The sequence below is a fragment of the Lepus europaeus genome, chromosome 4 (genome assembly GCF_033115175.1).
Source record: "Lepus europaeus isolate LE1 chromosome 4, mLepTim1.pri, whole genome shotgun sequence".
Taxonomy (NCBI): Eukaryota; Metazoa; Chordata; class Mammalia; order Lagomorpha; family Leporidae; genus Lepus; species Lepus europaeus.
This window is the reverse complement of record NC_084830.1, coordinates 94,098,708-94,122,334: the sequence shown is the minus strand read 5'-3', so window position 1 is coordinate 94,122,334 and position 23,627 is coordinate 94,098,708. Positions and strand designations below refer to the sequence as shown.

General features: G+C 36.2%; 1 protein-coding gene across 2 annotated transcripts in view; it reads left to right on the top strand.

The window, feature by feature from the left end:
- Positions 1–23,627, top strand: part of SNTG1 (syntrophin gamma 1) — a 398,393-nt gene that overhangs the window by 278,962 nt on the left and 95,804 nt on the right. For both annotated transcript variants that reach the window (XM_062189597.1, XM_062189596.1), the window contains exons 12-13: positions 557–673; positions 2,605–2,676. In XM_062189597.1, coding sequence (XP_062045581.1) covers positions 557–673; positions 2,605–2,676 — 189 coding nt within the window. The remainder of the gene's footprint in view (positions 1–556; positions 674–2,604; positions 2,677–23,627) is intronic.

Sequence of the window (23,627 nt, the reverse complement as noted above, 5' to 3'; positions counted from 1 at the left end):
CAACTTCTGGAAATGGAAACTAATCATAACCTTCTTTTACCTCCATTATTCTGACTCACTATATATAATTATATACTAAACTAAGAACTTTTAATAGGATAAGCAGCAAATAAGTCTTAATTTACTCTTTTTAAATTGTTATGTTGTCTTGTTAAGCATTGTGGCCCTATGAGCTATAGAATAATCCGTTACTATAGGTGGTTCCTATTCCATTACTATTAAAATGAGGTGTCTATGAGTAGCTGCCTTGAGCTGTAGATTTCAAAGCACACATTTGTAAGGCGAATCTGATAAACACTAGTAGGGAATGGGAAATATAATTCATACCAGATTGGGCCGCATAACAAGCACTTTGATAAATGCTCAGGGAAACATAGTAGAAACTCTTAGAAGAGGTTCACATCCACTTACTGAAGGTAAATTGAGCTTAATGTACATTTTCGTGTCAATTAACTTGATAGTCCTATAAGATATTATTATATCACAGGATATGTAAAATGCACAAGCTATCTAAATGAAGATTTTTCTGACAGCTGATTGCCTTGTTTGCTTGCAGACAGTCTACATGGGCTGGTGTGAAGCACGGGAACAGGACCCCCTTCAAGACCGACTGTATTCACCAACGTTTCTAGCCCTGAGGGGTTCATGTCTTTACAAGTTTCTGGCACCTCCAGTAAGTGCTTGTATGCCTTTTTCCTATGTTGTTACTACACAAAGTGGAATATTATTAGTATGGTTTGAAAATTAGATAGAGATAAAAGTAGAAAGCAGTCCAGGTGATTCTGAATTGCCTTATCAGAAACAGATGTTCTGAAGGCAATGGCAAACGTTAAGTGCATCACTTAAGCCATTTGCTGAGATGCCTGAATCCCATATAGGAGTGCTTAAGTTGGAGTCTCAACTCTGTGCCTGCTAATGAGCATCCCAGTAGGCAACAGATGATGGATTAACTAGTTGAATCCCATTTACCCACATGACAGACTTGGGTTGAGTACCTAGCTACTGGCTTTGATGAAAACTAGCCCAGGCCTTTGTGGGCAATTAGGGGGTGAATTAGTGTATGGAAACGCCCCTCTGTCTGCCTGCTGGCCTGTCTCTTGCCCTCATGAATTATGAAAAAATAAAACATAGTGAAGACAACTCTATACAGTGAACCTGAAAAATAAGAGAGCAAATTATAATGTGAAAAATCCCATGAAAAGATGAAAGAGAATATTTAAAGAAATATTTCACCCATCAGTCAATATAATTTAGTAATTGAATAAAATCATTAGAATAGATGTACTAAAACTATAACAGTGAAGTTTTGCTAGCTCTTTATAATACTTTTTATTGATTTTTATTTTGATAAAATAGATGTACCATTTTATAACTATATCTTAAGTGTAAACTTAAGTGGTGTCATATACATTTCTGTTCTCATACATCATCACCACTGTCAATCTCTACAATATTTTATTCTCCCCAACTGAAACTGCCTGATTTGAAGTAAGAGATTTTAAATCTTGACTCAGTATTAAGAAATATGCTTACGAGTCTCTTGTTCTCAAAGGGACTTTTGAGAGCTCTTTTAAATTTATTTAACATTTTTAATTGCTCACAGGAAATTTTCAATTTACATTTAATTTATTATTAACAAGTAATAATAAGTAAACTTCAAAATGAGAACATTCTATTAAATTAATGACCTTACCTGAACTTCTGTGGTGTTAATAAGAAATACATTCTGTTATGCAATCATTATGACAGTCAAAATGTGTTTCTCATGTTGTACAAGTCTAAGTAATTTTCGATACTCTAATTATGCCCTACATTCTCATTTCCAGATTTTGTACTAAACATATATGGACACCTATTACACCTATAGTCTTCTTTTTGAAAGCATATGTCTTATAGAATAGTAGATATTCAATAAATATTTATTGAATATAAATACTAAATATAAGACCAGTCACTTAAAGGTCTAATAAAGCAGAGAGGCTGGGAATTACTAAGTCAAACTCGCTATTTCAAATGTCTGTGTCTATTCAAAGTTCAAAAAACTAGGAAGACAAGGAAAAAGCATCAGTATTTACTACTTTTATTATATTCTTAACCTGAATAATTTCTAATGATTGGAAAAATACACATTTCAAATGTAAATAAGTGAAATTGTCACAAATTATTTTAGAATGACTTCTTAATATAAATCCTTTTTAAAAATTACAGCCAGTGTTGATATCCAGTGTTTGTTTAATTGGTGGTAAATCAAGGAAAAATTATGTATGTAGAATATAAATACTTGGCGCTATATTTGTTATAAATAATTAATCCTTATCTGTAGAGAATATATGCATGATTAAAATATAGAGAGATTTTAGGTACATGGGTACTATTGCATATAACATAAAATGCTTGTTGAAAGAGGAAGAAAAATGGTAATAAACTTTAAAACAAAGGATAAAATATGCAGGAGATTTTATAAAAATAATTTCACAACTAAGTGATTATTAGACTATGTATGCAAGTTTTACTTATTAGGCACCATATCATACAAATGAAATAAATATGGAAAGAGGGGCTATCTTTCTAAAACAAATAACATAATTTTCTCATCTTTTAAAGGTGACCACCTGGGACTGGACCCGGGCAGAGAAAACATTTTCAGTTTATGAGATTATGTGCAAGATTCTCAAGGTATGATCAATAATTAGTGATTACTTTAATGATGTTTTCTCAGGAAATAGTAGTACTAGGATCATAATAACTTATTGAAAATAAATTACCCATGGTTGTAAAATAAGCTAAAATATAAAAAATTTAAAGGAGTAGAGAATGCAGATAGATGCATAGACACTTACATTTCAGCTTAAATAATTCACAAGCAGATGTGTCAGTTCTTCAGTGAGAAAGGGACAGGAAGATGCTCTACAATAAGAACGGATTTAAACCTCAATTGTTACCACTTATTTTTGTCTAAATAAAGTACAAAATTAAAAGCTGTGGGAAAGATTTGAAATTAGAAGATGCAGACAAAATAAAGGCAAATGTAGACATTTGTTTTTGTGTGTCTTGGGATTTAACCTAATTCAGAGTATGTAAAAGAATTTACAATTTTTGTAGATCATTTCAATTTCTATCCTATACACAGATTTGTAGCAATATGAATCATCAAGAATTATGTATAATTCCAAATAGCTTTTTAGTCTTTTAAAATGAATTTAAGTAGGTTTAATATGTAAAACCTAAGCAATAATTTATATTCAATGTTTTTTAGTTTAGATAATTTTTTTTTTTTTGACAGGCAGAGTGGATAGTGAAAGAGAGAGAGACAGAGAGAAAGGTCTTCCTTTTTGCCGTTGGTTCACCCTCCAATGGCCGCTGCGGCCAGCACATCTCACTGATCCTAAGCCAGGAGCCAGGTGCTTCTCCTGGTCTCCCATGCGGGTGCAGGGCCCAAGCACTTGGGCCATCCTCCACTGCCTTCCCAGGCCATAGCAGAGAGCTGGCCTGGAAGAGGGGCAACTGGGATAGAATCCGGCGCCCCAACCGGGACTAGAACCCGGTGTGCCAGCGCCGCAAGGCGGAGGATTAGCCTGTTAAGCCACAGAGCCAGCCCCTAGAGAATTTTATGATGTGTATTTAGGTAAACACCATGATGTTATGGAATACACATATGGAGAGTAAAAATGTTACTATAGTGAAGCAAATTAACACATTCAGTATCTTACATACAGTTAGGTTTATTTTTATTCCTTGTAGCAACATTGGAGAGAATCATCTCTGTTTTTATAGATTTATTTATTTGAAAGGCAGAGCTACAGAGAGGCAGGGGCAGATGCAAATACAGAGAGAGAGAGAGAGAGAGAGAGAGAGAGAGAGAGGTCTTCCATCCATTGGCTTACCCCTTAGATGGCCCCAACGGCCGGAGCTGAGCCGATCCGAAGCCATCTCATTTAAAAGGGATCTCAAAAGCAGTGCATCCTATTCCCTTTAGTCCTGACTTTGTACCACAGATCTGTAATGAGTCCATCACACATACCTGCTGTTTTGTGTCTTTTGATTTGGAACTCTTCATTTCCTTTCCCCCAGTCTCCCAAAACTACTGCTTGGCTCTCTATCTCTGTGTACCAATGTATATCAGCGTTTGTGGAAAATGAAATTGGAAAATAGGTGTATTTTGTAGCAAAACAATTTTTAAATGCATGGTTTTTTTTTTTCATGATACACATTCTCCATGAACTTTTCAAAGACCCTTTGTATGCCTGAGTTGCAAAACTTTTTGCACCACAATTTACTTTTAATTTCATTTTCAGACCCTTTATAAAGTAGACTCACTTATGTATCATCAGTTATTTTTTAGTCCATTATTCTGTTGATGGGCTCTTAGTTTTTTTCAGATCTTGACTTATGAATATTGCACAATGAACATGACAGTGCAGACGTCTTCATCAGATAGTGATTGGGCATATACTCAAGATGGATTCCTGGGACATCTGGTACTTTTACCTTAACTTTGTTAGAAATCTCCATACTGTTACCCATAATGGTTGTACCAGTCTACATGGCCACCAACTGGATAAGAATGCCTTTTCAGTACACCCTGACTAAATGTGTTCTCTTTTGCTTATTGATAAAAGTTTTCCTAACAGGAGTGAACTGATACCTCGTAGTGGTTTTAGTTGGCTTATCTATGATATTTAAATATGATCAGTATTTTTCATATATCTCTTGAAGATTTTTTGTGTTCTTTGGAGAAATGTCTATTAGGGTCTTTTACTCATTGTAACTAGTCAATCTTTTGTCAATATAACAAATAACTGAGAGAAGCTAAGCTATACAGGAAGGTTTATATTTGGTCACAGTTTTGGAGATCCATGATCCAAGATGAAGTGACTTCATTAGTCTACCATCAGAAAAGGGCAGTGTATGATGGACTCATGTGAAGGGAGAATCCTGTGAGGAGCCAAGAGGCTGAGTGACAGGAAGCACATTTCTCATTTTCCTCTGCGTGGTCTCTGCTTACACCACAGCCATCTTTCAAACTGTATGAATTCAAACTAATCCAATCACTTTCTAAGTCTCCCATTTCAGACTCAATAATCAGGTTAAGTTCTACTCTTAATACAATAGCATGACTTTAGGAATCAAGACCTTAACATACGGGCCTTTAGAAGCCACACAAACGATTGTTGTTTCACTACTGAGTTGTATGAATGCTTTAGAAATCTTGCTTGTTAACGTCTGTATCACATATGTAATTAGCAAATATTTATTCCTAATTTAAAGGCTGCCATTTAAGTTTGCTTATTATTTTCTTGGTTGTGTAAAAGTTTTATTTCATAATTTATTAATTTTTAGTCTTATGCAGTCCTATTTATTTGTATTTGCTTTTGTGGCCTGAACTATTGGTGTGATATCCCAAAACAATCATTGTCCACACCAAGGACTAGGAGTTTTTCTTGTATGTTCTTTTCCAATTTTATAGTTTCTGGTTTTATATTTAGGTTTCATCCATTTTGTATTGATTTTTGTGTATGGTGTAAGCTCAGCGTCCAATTTCATTCTCCTGTATGTGGAAAATCACTTTTACTTACATCACTTAATGAAGAAACTATCCTTTCTTCATTATGTCTTGTTGGTTCCCTTGTCAAAAATTAGTTGGCTCTAGATGTGGGATTTACTTCTGAGCACAATTTAATGTTTCATTGGTCTGTGTGTCTGCTTGTCCGTGTGTCTGCTTGAAGACAATAACTTAATAATGAATTTTTGAAATGAGGAATATGCTGCCTCTAGCCACATTTTTCTTCATTAAAATTATTATAGCTACTCAGTCTCTTATGATTTCATATGAATTTTATGAATTTTTTCCTATTTTTGTGAAGAATTTCATTGGAATTTTGCTGGGGTTTATGTTGTTGGAGATGTGTATTTCTTCAGGTGGTAAGGACATACTAGCTATGTTAATTGTTCTGAGGCATGGGCATAGATGCATATGCCCATAAATGCATTCTCATTTATCTATCATTTTTAATTTCTTTCATCAATATTTTATCCTTTCTATTATACAGAATTTTTACTTTCCTTATTACATTTATTCTTAAATAATTTTGTGCTATTATAAGTGGGATTACTTTCTAAATTTCTTTTCAGTTAAGTCAGTATTTGTATATAAAATAGTAATAAGTTTATGCTGATTTTCTATCCTGTAGCTTTATTGAATTCACTTATTAGTACTAAAATTTTTGTGAGTATACAATATTTTTTGCATGTAGAATCATACCATCTGAAAACAGAGATAATTTTATTTCTTCCTTTCCAATTTGAATTCCTTTATTTTGTTTTTCTTGCTTGAGTGTTGCTACTTGTACTTACAGGATTATATAAGATAGTTGGGTCATATGGTAGATCTATTTTTAGCTTTTTCAGGAATTTCCACAGTGTTTTCCAAAATCGCTGTACTAATTTGATTTCCCACCAGCATCCTTTTCTCCACATCCTTACCAACATTTCATTTTTTAACAGTAGCCATTCTAGTTGGAGTGAAATAATGCCTCACTGAGGTTTTTATTTTCATTTCCCTAATGCTTAATGATACTGAGCATTTTTCATGTGTTTGCTGACAATTTTTATTTCTTCTGTTGAAAAGTTTCTAATCAGATTCTTTGTCTATTACTTAACTAGGTGGTATATTTTGTTGCTGAATTTCTTGAACTCTTTACATACTCTGACTAGTTATCCTGTGTCATATACATAGCTTGCAAATATTTATCTGATTCTATTGGTTTTCTCTTCACTCTATTGGTTGTTTCCTTTACTGTGTGGGAGTTTCTTAGCTTGATATTATCTTATTTGTATTTTTTTTTGTACTTATTGCTTGTGCTTTGATATTCTATCCAAAAGTCTTGTCTATGTCACTGTTTTGAAGTGATTCTCCTATGTTGTGGTCTAATATTTTCATAGCTTCGGTTCTTGCATTTATATATTTGATCTATTTGAGTTGGTTTTTTACAAGATGCAAGGTGGTGGTCTTGTTTCAGACTCATGAAGTGGAAATTCAATTTTCCTAACACTGTTGAAGATACTGTCCTTCCTTCAGGGAAAGTTTTTAGAAACTTTGTCACAGAAACTTGGTTGTAGATATGTGAATTTATTTCTGGGGCTTCTATTCTGTTCCGTTTGTCCATATGGCTATTTTTACTCCAGCAACATGCTGTTCTGGTTATAATAGCCTCTGGTATGTCCTGATGTCTGGTATTGTGATGCCTCCAACTTTGTTTTTACTGTTCAAAAATGTTTTAGCTGTTCAAGGTCTTTTGTTTTTCCACATGAATTTAATTTTTTAATACTCATCAATCTTTAGATGTAGATTACGTTGAATCTGTAAATATTTTTGGTAATGCAGACATTTTGATAATATTAATTCTTTAAATTCATGAACAATGATTTTTTTGTTTTTATGATCTTTCTATTTTTCATCAGTGTTTAATAATTTTCTTTTACTCCAATGTATTTAATTTTTTAACTATTATGAATGAGATTGCCTGTATAAATTCTTCCTCTGTAAGTTCAACATTTGTGTATAAAAATTTTACTGGTTTTGTTTGTTTTATATTCTGCAATTTTTCTGAATTCATTTATCAGTTCTAATAGTCTCGATGGAAGCTCTTGATTCCTCAATATACAGAATCACATTGTCTGCAAACATGGATAATTATATTTCCTCCTTTCTTATTCATAAATCTTTTATTTCAATCTGTTATCTGAGGGTCCAGGCTGAAATTCATAGGACTATATTGATAACAGTGGAAAGATTAAACTTTTTTGGTTTCACATCTCAGTGGAAATGTTTCTTGCTTTTACCCATCCAATATGATCTCTGCTGTAGGCTTGCCATATATGACATTAATTATGTTGAAATATGCTTCTTCTATGCACAATTTGCCCAAGTTTTTTTTTTTAATTGTGAATGGATGTTGTATTTTATCAAATACTTTCTTTGCATCTGTTAAGCTGTTCAAATGATTTTATTTTTCATTCTATGGGTGTGATGTATCACTTTCCTTTATTTGCATATGTTGAACCATCCCTGCATACATTAACCATCCCTTGATAAATTTGAAGAGTGGGGAGTTTTAGCAGAGGTGATCACTGTCAGGTCTGACATTTCCCAGAGTGGGCTGCTGTGGAACTGGAATACGGAGTACAGTTGCTTGGAGCAGCTATGGAGTTGGGTTCCTAGGTTCAGGACTTTGTAAAGCTATGTCTGTACTGGGAGCTGAGGTATAGCTTCATTTTCCAAGGCATGTGTGGATGCAGTTCTCTGCAAAGACATGGTCTGTTACTCTGAGACTCACCTCAACACTCAGCTAGAAGGCCTGCGATATGTCTGTGGTCCCAACTCTGGGGTCTAGGGCACAGCAGTAGCTTGGCTCTAGAGTAGGAAAGAAAGAAGAGAGAAACAGCAAGACCTCAGAAACTAGTCAACTCTACAGAGTTTTATTTGTCCATTATGCATCCACATACTGATATAATTTTTCATAGACACCCAGCATGTATTTCTATATTGCTATTCAGAATTATGGTATTTCCTAACCACTCTTCGAGATGCTATATGGTATATTATAGGCCATTCCTTTAAAAGTCTATTTAAATATTACGACATAATGTAACATTATAACACATAAACCAGCTTAATTTTTAAGACTATTATCAAAAAGACAAAAAATAGCAAATTCTGACAAGGAGGTTGAGAAAAGAGAACCTTATATATGGTTAGTAGGAATGCAAATTAGCACAGACATTATGGAGAAAAATATGGAGATTTCCCCAATGAACTAAAAATAGATCTACCATATGAATCAACTATCCCACTTCTGATATAGCTGAAAGAAATGAAATCAGCATATGAAAGAGGTCATGTGCTCCTGCATTCAAGCAGCACCATTCACAATAGCAAAGACAGGAAATCAGTCTATATGTACATCATTGGGTCTCTATATATGCAATCAGGTATCATTCAGCCATAAAATGAATGCTATCCTGTCATGTGCAGCAAAATGGATGGAACCAAACGTTAAGTGAAAGAAGCCACAGAAGACATTTGTATGTTTTTTTCTCAAATATGGACAATTGAAAACGTGGTTGATCTGAACTTAGAATAGTGATAACTAGATACTGGAGGGGAGTGGGATGGAAGACAGAAGGCAGGTGAATAACAGTTCACAAAATGAATTCAGATAGAAGTCACAAGTTCTATTGTATGGTCAGTTAGGTCACAAATTCTAGTGTTTCATAGCGTTGTGAGGTGACTATTGTTTGCAGTAATATGGTTTATAGTGCATAAAGAACTGCAAGAGAGTAGCTGAGGGGCTTTAAACACAACAAAAGGTAATAAAGTCAAAAGCTGGCTACCTGTTTTGATTGGTATACACTGTGTGTTGAAATGTTGTACTCTATGACTCATTTTCAAATGAGTAAGGATAATTTCATAGCATGGAATAAAATATGCCTAAGGATCTTACTATATACAGACACTCAATATTCTATTTTCTTTTTGAAAAGAAAATTTTGGCAAAGTTTATTTTTATATGAGGTGATCTTTTGATGTAAAAATACATTGATATTTTAAATGTCATCTAATTGTCTTAAAAGAAAACCTTATTACTTCATCTATCCCATCATTTGGCCATGTTTGTTTAGCCAATCCCTTAATTTTGAACTTAAGTTTTCTTCCCTTTGGTTGTTGTGAGCAGGCATGTTACAACAATCATTATTTGATATATATATAAAAGAAAATCATTATGTGTTTGCTATAAAAGAGATAGACACTTATCATATGGCTGGGGCAAAAACAGCAGGAAAATCTCTCCTTTCATTCAGCTTGAATTGTACTAGAGTGGCACAGATATGAAATAAATAAATACAAAGGAAAAATAAAAGATAGCGAAGAATTGATATTTGCTCACACACTGTAATACAAATTCTAAGTTATTTCTTTTAATATAAATTCTGAGTTTGGAAATTCTTCATGGAAAAATATTTTCAGCTCCTCAAGATATTAGATTCACGTGTCCTAATTGCCTCTTACAAAAATCATAGCAACTTGTACTGTTATCCCATGTACCAAATACAGTCCATGTATCTGAACCTTGACAAATAAAAATCAAAGAGTACTTCTTATTTTATCTTTCTACATAAAATGTACTGTAAGAGTATCAGTTGTCTTGGGATAATTTTTACATAGGCTAATGAGGCCTAGAGATAAATATTCTCAGACATGAAATAAAATATAAATCTGCTCTTAGCTGTTACATGTCAGTAAGAACACTCTCCTACCATTAGTGAGTACACAGTTAATACTCCATGCTTTATGGCTCCACATTTGACATCCAGATTCATCCTGCAAGGATCCCCTTTTTCAAGAAAATGCCATGAAACACAAGAACAGAGTGTGTTTTAGACTCTGTGCTGGTGGATCATTTTCCTGCCTGAGGATCACATTTTTGGGCACTCTTACATGTCAGAGTCATTGCCTGGAGAATGTCTGACTTAAGGAGGCCAGCCTTAGAGGTCAGGGCTGGTGAGCAGTGGTGAAGGAGACCATCTTCACCCCAGGCATTACCACCATGAGGCGACGGTCATGTGGGAGTCGTGCAAGCTGTAGAGGCTGGCCTCCAGAACAGGATCCATCAGACAAGGATACTTTAAAAGCAAATGTCGAGCCGGCGCCATGGCTCAACAGGCTAATCCTCCGCCTAGCTGCGCCGGCACACCGAGTTCTAGTCCTGGTCGGGGCACCGGATTCTGTCCCGATTGCCTCTCTTCCAGGCCAGCTCTCTGCTATGGCCTGGGAGTGCAGTGGAGGATGGCCCAAGTGCTTGGGCCCTGCACCCCATGGGAGACCAGGAGAAGCACCTGGCTCCTGGCTTTGGATCAGCACGGTGCGCAGGCTGCAGCGCACCTGCTGCGGCGACCATTGGAGGGTGAACCAACGGCAAAGGAAGACCTTTCTCTCTGTCTCTCTCTCTGTCCACTCTGCCTGTCAAAAAAAAAAAAAAAAAAAAAGCAAATGTCAGTACCTGAAGCATAGACTGCCTAGCTTGGGACAATTGGTCACAAAATTCCTGTCATTTCTTTCTATGTTTTTTCAACAATTATTAGTGTGTACAAAGGAGGGAGAGAGAAAGAGAGAAATAGTCCCTCTGCTGGTTTACTTCCCAAATGCCCACAAAAGCTAGTTTGGCCCAGGCCAAAGCCAGGAGCCAGAAATTCAGCATCTGAGCCTGCCACATGGGTGGCACTTGAACCATCATCCAGGAGCATTAGCAGACAGCTGAATCAGAAGAGGAGCAGCAGGGACTCCAAATGACTCTCTGATATGGTATGGCCAGCATCACAAATGGTGGCTTATCCTGTTACATTAAAACACTGGCCCCCAAGCCCTGTTCTTTCTAATATATTGACAATGAAGCCATATTAGGAACAACAAAAATAAGACAATAAACATTTGGTACCTATGAGCATATTTTAAAAAGTATGTGCGAAATTGAATAAAAAGATGTTTATTTTGAGAAAAATTTCTTGAGATTCATGCATATAAGTTGCCTTCACAAAGTATGAGGATATGTTGTAAAACTTTCTGCACCAAAATAAATTTATCTTTTAAGTTGCCTATTGAACTTTTTGAAATATCTTAATATAGCTTACATGTTTATGTCAGATACTGTTCTAAGTGCTTTATATATTAATTCATTTAATAATATGAGTTAGCTATTATTTAATATATAATCAGATTTAATCTATGTAAATTGGTTATTATTATTGCCATTTAACAGTTATAGAAACTGAAGCATAGAAAGATTAAGTAAATGGCCTGAAACACATAACCAGTAAGAAGTAGAGCTAAGGAGTTAAACCGAACAGTGTATCTCACAAATCATTGCTCTTACACATCATAGTCTACTGCCTCTTTCTCTCTCTCAGAATAAATATTGCTAAAATGAACAGAAATGATAATCAGAGAGCCAGATTATCACTGATGATAAGGCAAACATTTCAGAGTAGGAGATGTGGCCACACATACCAATTCTGTAACTAGATGCATTACCTTTTGCACTGGCATTAGGCACTATGAACTTCCATTTCTGCATCTATTAAATAATGCATAGGTTGTGAAGGTTAGCAATCCATTAATTAACTTGTGAGTGAATTTTCGCTATGCATTCATATTACAGATATTCACGGAATGTCTTCCATGTTCCAAGCACCCAGGGAATAGGGATCCACACAACTGTGTATGAGGGACAAGCTCACAAAAATCCTAGCAGATGAAGGCGCTCAGGCCGGGCATTTTGGAGGAGGCCTCATGCAAACAAAAATCTACATGATATTAGAGGCTGTAACAGACAAGGATGTTCTGTGCTTTGAGTTGGAGTTCAGTGAATGGGAGGAAGAGGAGGCAACCTGTCCAGATGCAATAGTATATAAACTTGTCCAGGTGTACGAAGCAATATGTGCCATTTAAATGAATACAACAAGTTCAGTTAGGTTGTAGTTTGCTTGGATATGAGGATTGCATTGGTGTTTGGATGGGTGAACTTTTAAAAGACAATGATAAGGCATGGAAACAATACTTGAAGAACAAAAGAGAACCGCTGGAAGATTTCATGTCTAGTTTGCCATCTTAAAAATTGTCTTCTCACTCCAATGACAGATGGCAGGGGAAGGGCTGGAGATAAGAGCGCCTGAACTTCTTCTGGTCATGGACTGTGTGTTCCAAACACAGGCATAGATAGTGGGCTGGGTACTGGGGAGAGGTGAGGTGCAGGAGAGGGCGTTGAGCAGAAGACTGGTCAAGGCCCACCATCAACGGTCATCCTCATGAAAGCCACATTCCTGCATAGACCTGCCCATTCAGTGTGACTTGTCTGACTTCTTTGGCAAACATTCCTTTGAGTTTTTTTTTTTTTTTAATTTATTTGACAGAGTTAGACAGTGAGAGAGAGAGAGAGAAACAGAGAAAGGTCTTCTTCCCGTTGGTTCACCCCAAAAATGGCTGCCACAGCCAGAGCTACACCGATAGGAAGCCAGGAGCCAGGTGCTTCCTCCTGGTCTCCCAGGCGGGTGCAGGGGCCCAAGCACTTGGGTCATCCTCCACTGCCTTCCCAGGCCACAGCAGAGAGCCGGACTGGAAAAGGAACAACCAGGACTAGAACCTGACGCCCATATAGGATGCTGGCACTGCAGGCAGAGGATTAACCAAGTGAGCCACGGCGCCGGCCCCTCCCCTGGGTTGTAATCCTCTAACACAGCAGCGTCACTGAAAGCAACTGGAGAAAGATACGCTATGTTTTGAATTCTATACCAGCTCTTTAAGAAAGCCTCTAATTCTGCCTCACAGTCATGCCATTTTTTCTTGGCCCATTCCATTGCTGAATCCACCAGAACTTTTTTTTTTTAATTTTGTTAATGTCCTTTAATTTGAAAAATAATTTTATTTGTTTTGGTTTTTTTGGGAAGCAGACACAGGGACAGACAGAATTTCAATCCACCAGTTCATTACCAAATTGCCCACAGTTGCTGGGACTGGACTAGACCAAAATCAAGAGCCAGGAACACAATCCAAATGGCCCACATGAGTGGCAGGGACCCAATTTCTTGAGCTATCAACACTGCTTCCCAGGAAGTATGTGAGCTGGAAGGTAGAATCAGGAGCAGAGCTGAGACGTGGGAATACCAAACGGCATCTTAAACTCTAGGTCAAATGCACATCCCAACAAGAATCTATTTATTTATTTATTCGTGTTAATTTTATTATTGTTTGAAAGGCAGACAGAGAGAGTACAGATGGAGAGAGATGTCTTCTGCTGGTTCACTCCCCAAATGACTACAACCACCTTGTTTCTGCCATATTGAAGTCAAGAACCTGGAACCTCATCCAGGTCTCCCTTGTGAGTGGCAGAGGCCCAAATACGTGGGCCATTTTCTGCTGCTCTTTGAGGTACAATAACAGGGAGTGGGATAGGAAGCAGAGCAACCAGGACTTGAACCAGCACTCTGAATTGGGATACTGTCATTGCAGGTAGCAACTTAACCAGCTTACAGCAATGCCAGCCCTGAGAAGTTTTTCACCTAAGGAAAGCCTATTCTTCTAGGAGCATTACTTTGATTAGGTCAGTGCTCTAAGGATACCAGTCCCAGGAATGGATTCTGAATCTTCATGCGCTCTCTCAAAATTAACACACACAAAGGATCTTCAAAAAGTTCATGGAAATACATGTTCTATAAATCTGTCCCCAAGCTTTTTCTGCATCAAAATTAACTTACTTTTCAATCCATTTACTGTGAACTTTTTGACAAACCCTCTTACTTTCCATTCTCGCTCTTAGGAAATGATCACATTTCCTACTTTATCCCTCAGCATTGCAAATGCCCACTGGAAGCTCTATCTTGATAGATGAGTAGCTTCCTTGCATCTAAGGTCAACTCCTCCCATTGTGAAATGGATTTCACAAGCTCTGATAGACACAGAAACATTAGCAATTCTCTCCTAATGACCCCAAGATGCATATGCCCTGAGCAGACCTTGTCCCTGAACTCTAAGTATCCGACCATATATATGCATGCTTCCTGACATGCTTAACAGATATGTGGCAATTAGCTGATGTGAGTGAAGCAGAGTCACAGCTTTGAGTACAAATCAACATCAGCATCAAGACATCAGAGCCGGCTAGTGTCCAACCACAAAGCTGTGCCCCAACATTAGGGAATCTGTCTCTTTTTCAACTCTGGGCCACAAGTAATTTAAAAATAAAATGCAGTACTGGGTGTTGTGGCTTGGGCCATTAAGCCTCCCTTTGGGATGCCCATAGACCATAGAAGAGAGCCAGTTCATGTTCTGGGTGCCCCACTCCCAATCCAGCTCCCTGCTAATGTATCCTGGGAGGCAGCGCCCCAAGTGCTTGGGGATACTTCTACCCATGTAGGAGATCTGGATGGAATTTCAGGGCTCCTGACGGTATTTTGGCCCAGCACTGGCTATTGAGGGTATTTAGGGAATAAATCAGTGGATGGAAGTTTTCTTTATCTCTCTCTCAGTCTCTTGCTCTCTCTTTCTAACTCTTTCAAATAGACATTTCAAGTAGATGATAACAAATGGGCATGCATCTTTAAAAATGAAAAGAAAATCTAAAATTCAGAATATAATATTTGGCATGAAAGTTAATATTTAGAATGAGAAATAGTGCAGAATAATTATAAAAGATAGCAACTACCACACACAATGAACACCTGTGAAAAAGACTTGTACTTTTTATTTGCATTAATTCTTTCATACATCTGTTTAATTTTCCTCGTGTGCATTTGGGCTGCATGTTCTCTAACCACCCCTTCAAGTGGAAAGCATTTTGTAATATCAGTGTCTATACAAAAGAGATGTTTACCTCTGAAACTCCCCACCTCTCAGGCACCAAGGACACTATGCTCTGAAGACATCTGAGGTTTATAGCCTATGTACAACTCCCTGTGTAACCTTGATCTCATCTTGTAATGGATTCAGGCGTTGAGTTGCATTGATCAGTTTCTTCCCAATGAGAGGAAGATATGGCCTCACTGCATGATGTGGAAACAAAGTGTAGTAGTTGTGTCCACTGATCATAAATGAAAAACAACAAAGGCATTGAATGGATGTCTGACTGTATTCAGTATCACTGAGTTGTACATCATCATTATAGAAATGCATCTCCTAGTAACACTGCACCTGCCAAGCCTGCAGTACTGAGGAATATGTTATTAGATATTTAAATCCTGCATTTTGAGAGTTAGTCTTAGATTTTAGCATGAGCAAAGTCTTCAGATTATAAAAATCAAGTTTTCTTAATTTTAAGATGTGATTTTTTGACTAATATTACATGTTAAAATTCTGCATTATATATATGTATAGAATGATCAATGTAGCCCCAATAATAGTATTCTAAAATCATTTTCTGAAAAAAATACCACAAGGCATGCCTGGCTGGGCTGAGTGAAGAGGGTTTTTGAGATAGTTGTAGGTGAGAGATAGGAATTGATCAACTATGTAATGATATTATAGGCAGGGCAAGACAGGATCCTGATTCTGACTGAGAGGGGTGAATGTTGGAAATGCGTAACGGATTAGAATAAACCCTGTGCTGTTTTATTAGGATCAAAAACATTGGTATGTAAGCATGGTTTGTTACACAAGCACACACACACAAAGTCAACTATAAAAACACTTATACATGTGAATGGATGTGTGTGTATATGATCACAAACAAGCAGGATTTAAAAATGAAGGAGCAAGTGCTTAGCATAGTGGTTAAGGTACAGATTAGCATGCTTGTATTCCATATCAGAATGCCTGGGTGGGATACCCAGCTCCAGCTCCTGATTCCAACTTCCTGCTAATACACGGTGGTGATGCTCAAGTACTTGTGTTCCTGTCATCTATGTGGGAGACCTGGCTTGAGGTCTTCATTCTCAGCTTTGGTCTTAATACAGACCCAGCTGTTGAGATCATTGGACAGTGAACCAACTGACAGGAGCTCTGTGCTCTCTCTCTCCTTCTCTCTCCCTCTCTCTCTCTCTCTCTCCCTCTCCTGCCCCTTCTCTCTCTCCCCCTCTCTCCCTCCCCTTCTTTCCCTCTCCCTTTCTTCCTCCCTCTCCTTCTCCCTCTCCAAATAATTCAATGCAATTATCTAAAAGTTAATAGAAATTGCAATTAAAAGCAAATTTATTTCAATGTAAAAATTAATTAAATCCTTCTTCAGTTTTCTCACTATACTTATTTTCCATGAACTGCTGGAAAAGTCCTATTATGTGCTTACATCTCTACCTTACTCCATCCCCTGAGGTTGCCTGGGATCAGAGAATCCCCAGCATCAAGTGTCACGCTGCACACCCAGCACTCGGTTTTGAAGTACACTACATGGATCAGAATACCAGAAAGATTTTTGATGGCTGAGTTGTGACATAAAAAGTATAGGACAAGGCTATATCTTTTTATCCTCCTAGAAAGGAAAGAAATACTCAAAGAATGATGGAGACTTGTCAAATGACATAGGTACCAACTTTAAAGGGCACTCGGGGGACAAATCTGGGGCAAGCTGAGCAAATCTGGGTTAAAATAAATAATATTAGTAATGCCTTGTAGCCCAGTGAATAAAATAGGAAGCCCTGAACAGCAATTTGTGAAATACATAAAGTGAAAAATTTGGTGAAAGGCAGGATACTACACACTTTGCAAGTGCCTTCTCACAATTACTACCAAAAGAGAAAGAACAATTTTACAGAGGTCAAATGTGGTAACTGAGTAAACTGATGAAAGTGAGCAATAGAACAAACCAAAATCACACATGGCTGATACATGACTGTGGGATATCAAAATGAGAAGAACAGTTGTTCTATGACATTCCTACTAAAGTTGTGTACACTGAATCTTACCGGGAGGAGGAGCTGATCTAATGTAATATAATACAGGAGAAATCTAATGTAATCCAGCCAACTCTAATGTGATTAGGTGTAATGTACTCTAGTCACGGGGAAATGTTCCACACAACCAGGTGAGGCTCATTTGAAAAATGATTGACCTACGTCATCAATGGGGTCAAAGTCATTACAGCTGGGAAGCGTGCTACAAAGAAAGGTAAATCACAAGTTCAGATGACTCTGAACTGTTGGGTCCTGCATGTAGTTCAAGGACAAGGTAGTAACTCTCAAGGTCAAATTTGTTGCTTTAATGGTTGTATTGTAGTTACATAGAGAAATGCCACAATGGTCTCATTTGCAGAAAATACGCACTAAGCAATGGGGGAGGATGGGTGATGGGCATCACATAAATTCTCCAATCATTCAGAAAATAAATGTTTATGATTCCTATGAAAATTTTCTGTAAGTCTAATGGTAATAAAATTGTTACACTTCAAGTGTTGCTAAATAAAGAGGATTGCAAAACAGGTAAGTAAAAACAAACCTGCTACATATAATGCAATAAATCCTAATAGAAATATGTAAGACAACCAGATTAACACTGAGCAATTTAAGACACTGTTGCCTAAAACTGGGCTCAAACTATACCTCAGCAAAATACTATTAAAATGAATGGAATATAGGAAGAAATAAATGGAAAATAGCTTTGTTTTTTAAATTAAAATAATAGAGTAATAATATTTAAAAGAAGTAAATATGTGCACATATATTCATCATCCTCGAGTTTTAATATCAACTTTGTTCTCCTTTGTCTGATATTGACTGCATTAATGGATTGAAAATTTAAATCCATTGCTATTCCCCTTCTCACCACAGGTGGCAGTTGAATAAAAAAGAGATGATAAAACATTAGACTGTATTTCTATAATGTAGTTTAAAGCAAAAATAAACATACAATAATACAGATAATATATGCATAAACAAATATATAATAAACAAATATAAAAGATGGTAAGAAATACCAGAACCCATAGCCATCATTATTAGGCAAGGTTTGTTTGAAATAAAAACACTTCCAGAAAACTAATTTTTATGAATAATTATTTTAGAGAAGAATTTTATGTCAATGATAGGTATAATTAACTCTGAAGTTTCTACTTTTGATAAGTTACTTGTTAGGGAGATAATCTTGATTAAAGATATGGTTCTCTGCATTTCCTAAATGTATTTCTATCAGATTTCAGATTTCGTTTTCAATGGCAATTATTCTTAGAACATCAATTCTTTTATATTTTATTAAATCATTTGAAACCATTATGATTTTTAGTATTTTTTAAAAAAAAAACTTTAGGATTTTTGAAAACATTTAGTTATTTATTTGAAAGGCACAGTTAGAAAGAGAAAAAGAGAGACAGAGCAAAAGGTCATCCATCTGCAGGTTCACTCCCAAAATGGCCACTTTGTCTGGGGCTGGGCCAGGTTGAAACTAAGAGCGTTGAACTCCATCTGGGTCTCCTGCATGGGTGTAAGGGGCCCAAGCACTTGGCTTATCCTCTGCTGCTTTCTCAGGCACATTAGTAAGGAACTGGATCAGAAGCAGAGCAGCCCAGGCTTAAAACCAGCTGATGTGTATTTCGCAGGTGTCTCCAACACTTATTAAATTGCCAGAAATGTTTAATCCCTTTCTAAAATTACAAGCTTCTTAAGATGCATTTTTGGGGCTGGTGCCATGGCTCACTTGGTTAATCCTCCGCCTGGGGTGCCAGCATCCCATAAGGGCGCCGGGTTCTAGTCCCGGTTGCTCCTCTTCTGGTCCAGCTCTCTGATGTGGCCCAGGAAGGCAGTGGAAGATGGCCCCAGTGCTTGGGCCCCTGCACCTGCCTGGGAGACCAGGAGGAAGCACCTGGCTCCTGGCTTCGGATCATCATAGCTCCAGCTGTAATGGCCATTTGGGAAGTGAACCAACAGAAAGAAGACCTTTATCTCTGTCTCTCTCTCTCTCACTGCCTTTAACTCTACCTCTCAAATAAATTAAAAAAAAAAAAAAGACCTATTTTTATGTTTCTCCTGACAATAGAGCTCCATTTCACACCTGCAGGCTAAAGGTGTGTTGTGTCTGCTCTGGGGAAGAATTGGGATCAGCCTTCCAGAGCTGTGAGTGTGGAAATGCCACAGAGAAAACTAGAAGTCACCATGCTCCCTAACACCATCCTAGCAGCTTCAGGCCCCGCTTCTTGTGTTAGCCATCATTGATTAAGTTTGTATTTTTGTTCTGTTCATAACATTTCCTTGGATTTATTAATATTTTAGCATTTACTCTCATGATAGTAAGTTCCATAAATTCACCATCTGTTATATAAAGTACTTGTCTCTGTTTTTCAGAGACATCTTTCAAGCCCTGGGGTTTTAATTAATTAAATCTCATTTTTCAAAATTTTGTTGCATTGGCCTATTTATGTTCTTGAAAGTGCAAAAAAATCATAAGCAGTTTGGTACTCTTTTCCCTTTCTTTATTTGTCCTTATTTAGTAACACCCAGCGGGGACTTCAAAAAGTTCATGGAAAATGGAATTAAATGATAAATTTATCTTGTTTTGAAAATTGTTTAAGTCAATGCATAATTTTTTCACAATACACTTTTTATTCTCCATGAACTTTTAAAGAGCATTTGTATTTCAATTTTTATTACATTAATTTTTCTCTATGTAATGACATTTGCATTGTATTTTATATAGAGATGTGAACAAAGCATGACTGTCCAAATATTATAAATCATTGTAGAGGGTTTCTACAAATTCTGATAATGTCAAAAGAGTTTGTTTCTCACTCTATTTTTTTATCAAAATTGTATCTTTACAGTGTTTTCAAGAAACTTCTAAAGCAACTCAGTGTTCTTATTTAAAACCAAACCAGTATCTCTCATCAATGGGGTGTGGTAATAAAAGAATGGTAGTCTCTTTACCTCATTAATAATGTAATATGTATGAGGATATCTAAACTTTTTTCCAAATATTTCAAACAAAATTTATTCCCATACATACAAGATAAAACAAAATTACTTCTCAATCTCAGAAGTCTTAGTACTTAGAAGTCATTCTTTCCCAGTTTGATTGAGCCTTCTGTTTACGTATGATTGCAGACTTCTACGTTGCAGAAATCTATTCATTGCAACTGAGTAATAAGCAGACTCCAAATATTGTTCTGACAGAGATCACAGAGGAGCATTGGTGTTTCAAACTCTAACATTTTAACTTACAACAATAATTTTAATAAAATGCAGGAATGTAATAATGCAAGAATAATCAGTCTAATATATCTTAAGTAAATATTTAAAAGATATAAATAAATTAGATATGTTAAAAGTCTTTAACATAAACGATGACTTAAGTTTCAGAATACTTTTCAGGTTAGTTTTGTCTAGACACTCGGGAAGACTTTATTCTTAAGGTAAAGAGAAAACTAGAAAATGGGTTTTATTGTCCTAATCAATTTGGGGCTAATTTCAAGGGTTCATCCCTTAGGAAAAGAATTATTTGCAATTCTCCACTAACCTCAAGTTCCATTAGGTCTATTTCAGGTTTTGCTTTTTTATAATCTTTCTCAACTTAGTAAATTTGGGTTTCTCTTTACAGAAGTGTCCTGTCCTGCAGATATACTGTAGTGTATGTCTTAAAAGTGTTTGACCTTCCAAAATCTTATATTATTGTTTTTAAAAGTGAATATATAACTTTAATATCAGAAGAAACAAGTTATCAACCTTTTCTGAGATGCTCAAACATTAAGGAATATTGCAGAGAAATGTTGAAATAATGGTAAAATGGATTTAGAGTGTTTGTTTTTTAATTTAATACTGTGGTATAGATCGCTGGCAGAGAGTTTTTAATCACATCATTTCATTCATAATGAATGGAACAATATTTTTGCTGTTGTAGATTATTATTTTTTAAATATTTATTTGAAATTGATTTATTTAGAGAGAGGGAGAGACAGAGAAAAAAAGAGAGAGAGGGAGAGAGAGATGAGAGACAGAGAGAATCTTCTGTCTGCTGGCTCATTCCCTAAATTGCTGCAACAGGCAGGGCTGGGTCAGATCAAAGCTAGGAGCCTGGATCTCTGTTTGTATTTCCTGCATTAGTGCAGGGGCCTAAGCACTTGGATCGTCTTCTGCTGCTTTCCTAAGCACATTAGCAGGGGGCTGGATCAGAAGAGGAGAGGTCAGGACTCAAACTAGCACCCAAATGGGTTGCCAGAGTCACAGGTGGCAGCTTAACCCACTGTAGAATACCAGCCCCAATGTTGTGTATTCCTTATTAAAAATAATTATATTTTCTTTGTTAATTTTGCTGATTTCTATATAGTGATTTCAGCTTCCATGATTAACATGAGCATTTATAGTTCATCTATATACAAGGGCCACTCTAGATATTTACCTTTGCATCTTTTAAAACAGTTGAGTTTATTATTTCATTGCTCACTGACCCACTTTACAAAAGCAGACAAAGTGACTATTATAGATGGGCTCAGAGTCAACTACTGTACCGCTGTGTGCAGGATCACTAAGGACTCAGCTTTCTGGACCATGCTGCTCTGTGCTAACTGGCCTGCATCCAGAAAATCAGGTTATACAAGGCTATGATGTTTACAGTGTCAAGATATCCATGCTGCTTGAAATGGGCTATGGAGCAAGGTTGTTTTTCTTGCTTCAATACAGAAGCCTGATTTACTAAATTGAACCTGTGCATTAGATTTCATCATTTATTTTCTTTCCTCTCAACTTGGCAGCTTTAGCATTATTATTATGTCATATATAAAAGAACTTCAGAATGTTCATGGACAGTGTTGAGAAAAATTAATACACTGATTTCCAAAATTTTACATTTAAATAAATATATTTTAATTCTATTTTCCACAAATTTTTGAAATATCTTCATGTATAAGATAAAATTCTTTGGCCAGGTCCAGAAATATCTGAAATATTTTCAATTAGCATATACTTTTTAAATAATAAAAGAACTGGCAGTCTGTTAAAGGATGCTGGAACTCCAAGTGGCAGCTTAACAAACTGTGCCACAGTACTGTTTCCCAGTTAAGAACTCCTAAATTTCACTTTAGGGATTATATTTATTCACATTTTGATCTTGATGATATTGACATTGTTCATAATTATTTTTAAAAGCTATATATTGAAAAAAATCTATTTAGTATTTCAAATTTGCTGTGTCTAAGTGTGTTGAAAAATAAAGAAGCATTCTTGTGTAGTATTTTATTTTCAAGGCTATGTCTACATGTCGATGCATGAACACACACATTGTGAAAGAGGATATATCTGTGTTTTCATTGTGTTTTGGAGGTATTAGGGATAATGCTCCTGAACTATCTAACTTTTGGATATATGATTATCAAATTTTAGGATAATATTCAAGCTCACTTTAGTAATATTATACAACTTATTAACTGTCTCCCTGAACAGCAGCCAACTCAGGAGTCTATTGATGGTTCCTGTTTATTTCTAGGAATAATTTTATGACATTTTCCAACAGTGCACTCATTCATCAGCCATTCCTTTTATACTATTATTTTGTTTCTGAATGTCTGATAAACATGGATTACTCTGTTAATCTAGAAAAAGACAAGTGGCACATTAATAGTACAAGTCAGTACTAGTATCTAGTAGCAATTTGTTATTATTATATTGATTAAATATTTCAGAATCATCATCCTGAAATTGGGAAGGATAGTCATAGCTACATTACAGAGTTGGTAATTTGAATAAGCATGCTTCAAAAAGACACTTAATAGACATTAAATATGTATAAGCTATGTCCACACCTAAATTACCTTTGCAATGTTAGCAATCATGTGTACTGAGGCAATCCTTTTTATTTTCATCCAGTATAGTCCCCACACCCACTTTCTGAATGACATAATTTCCAGAAAATCTGAAAATATGAATGTGTTTTGCTTTAGACCAAATAATTATTTGAATGAGTTGTACCTTTCACCCTTGGAATCAAGGACACTGTCTTTGAGCAAGTGTTTGAAACCCAGATATGGTCCATGTCTTTGGTGACACTCTGCATTTGACTACCTTTATGGTTCTCAAAAGTCTCTTTCCTCTGGGTATGGTGTAAATTCCATTACAATGACATACATCATAGAAAAAAATCTGGAGTTCTCAGGATTCAGAGATACACTCTATGG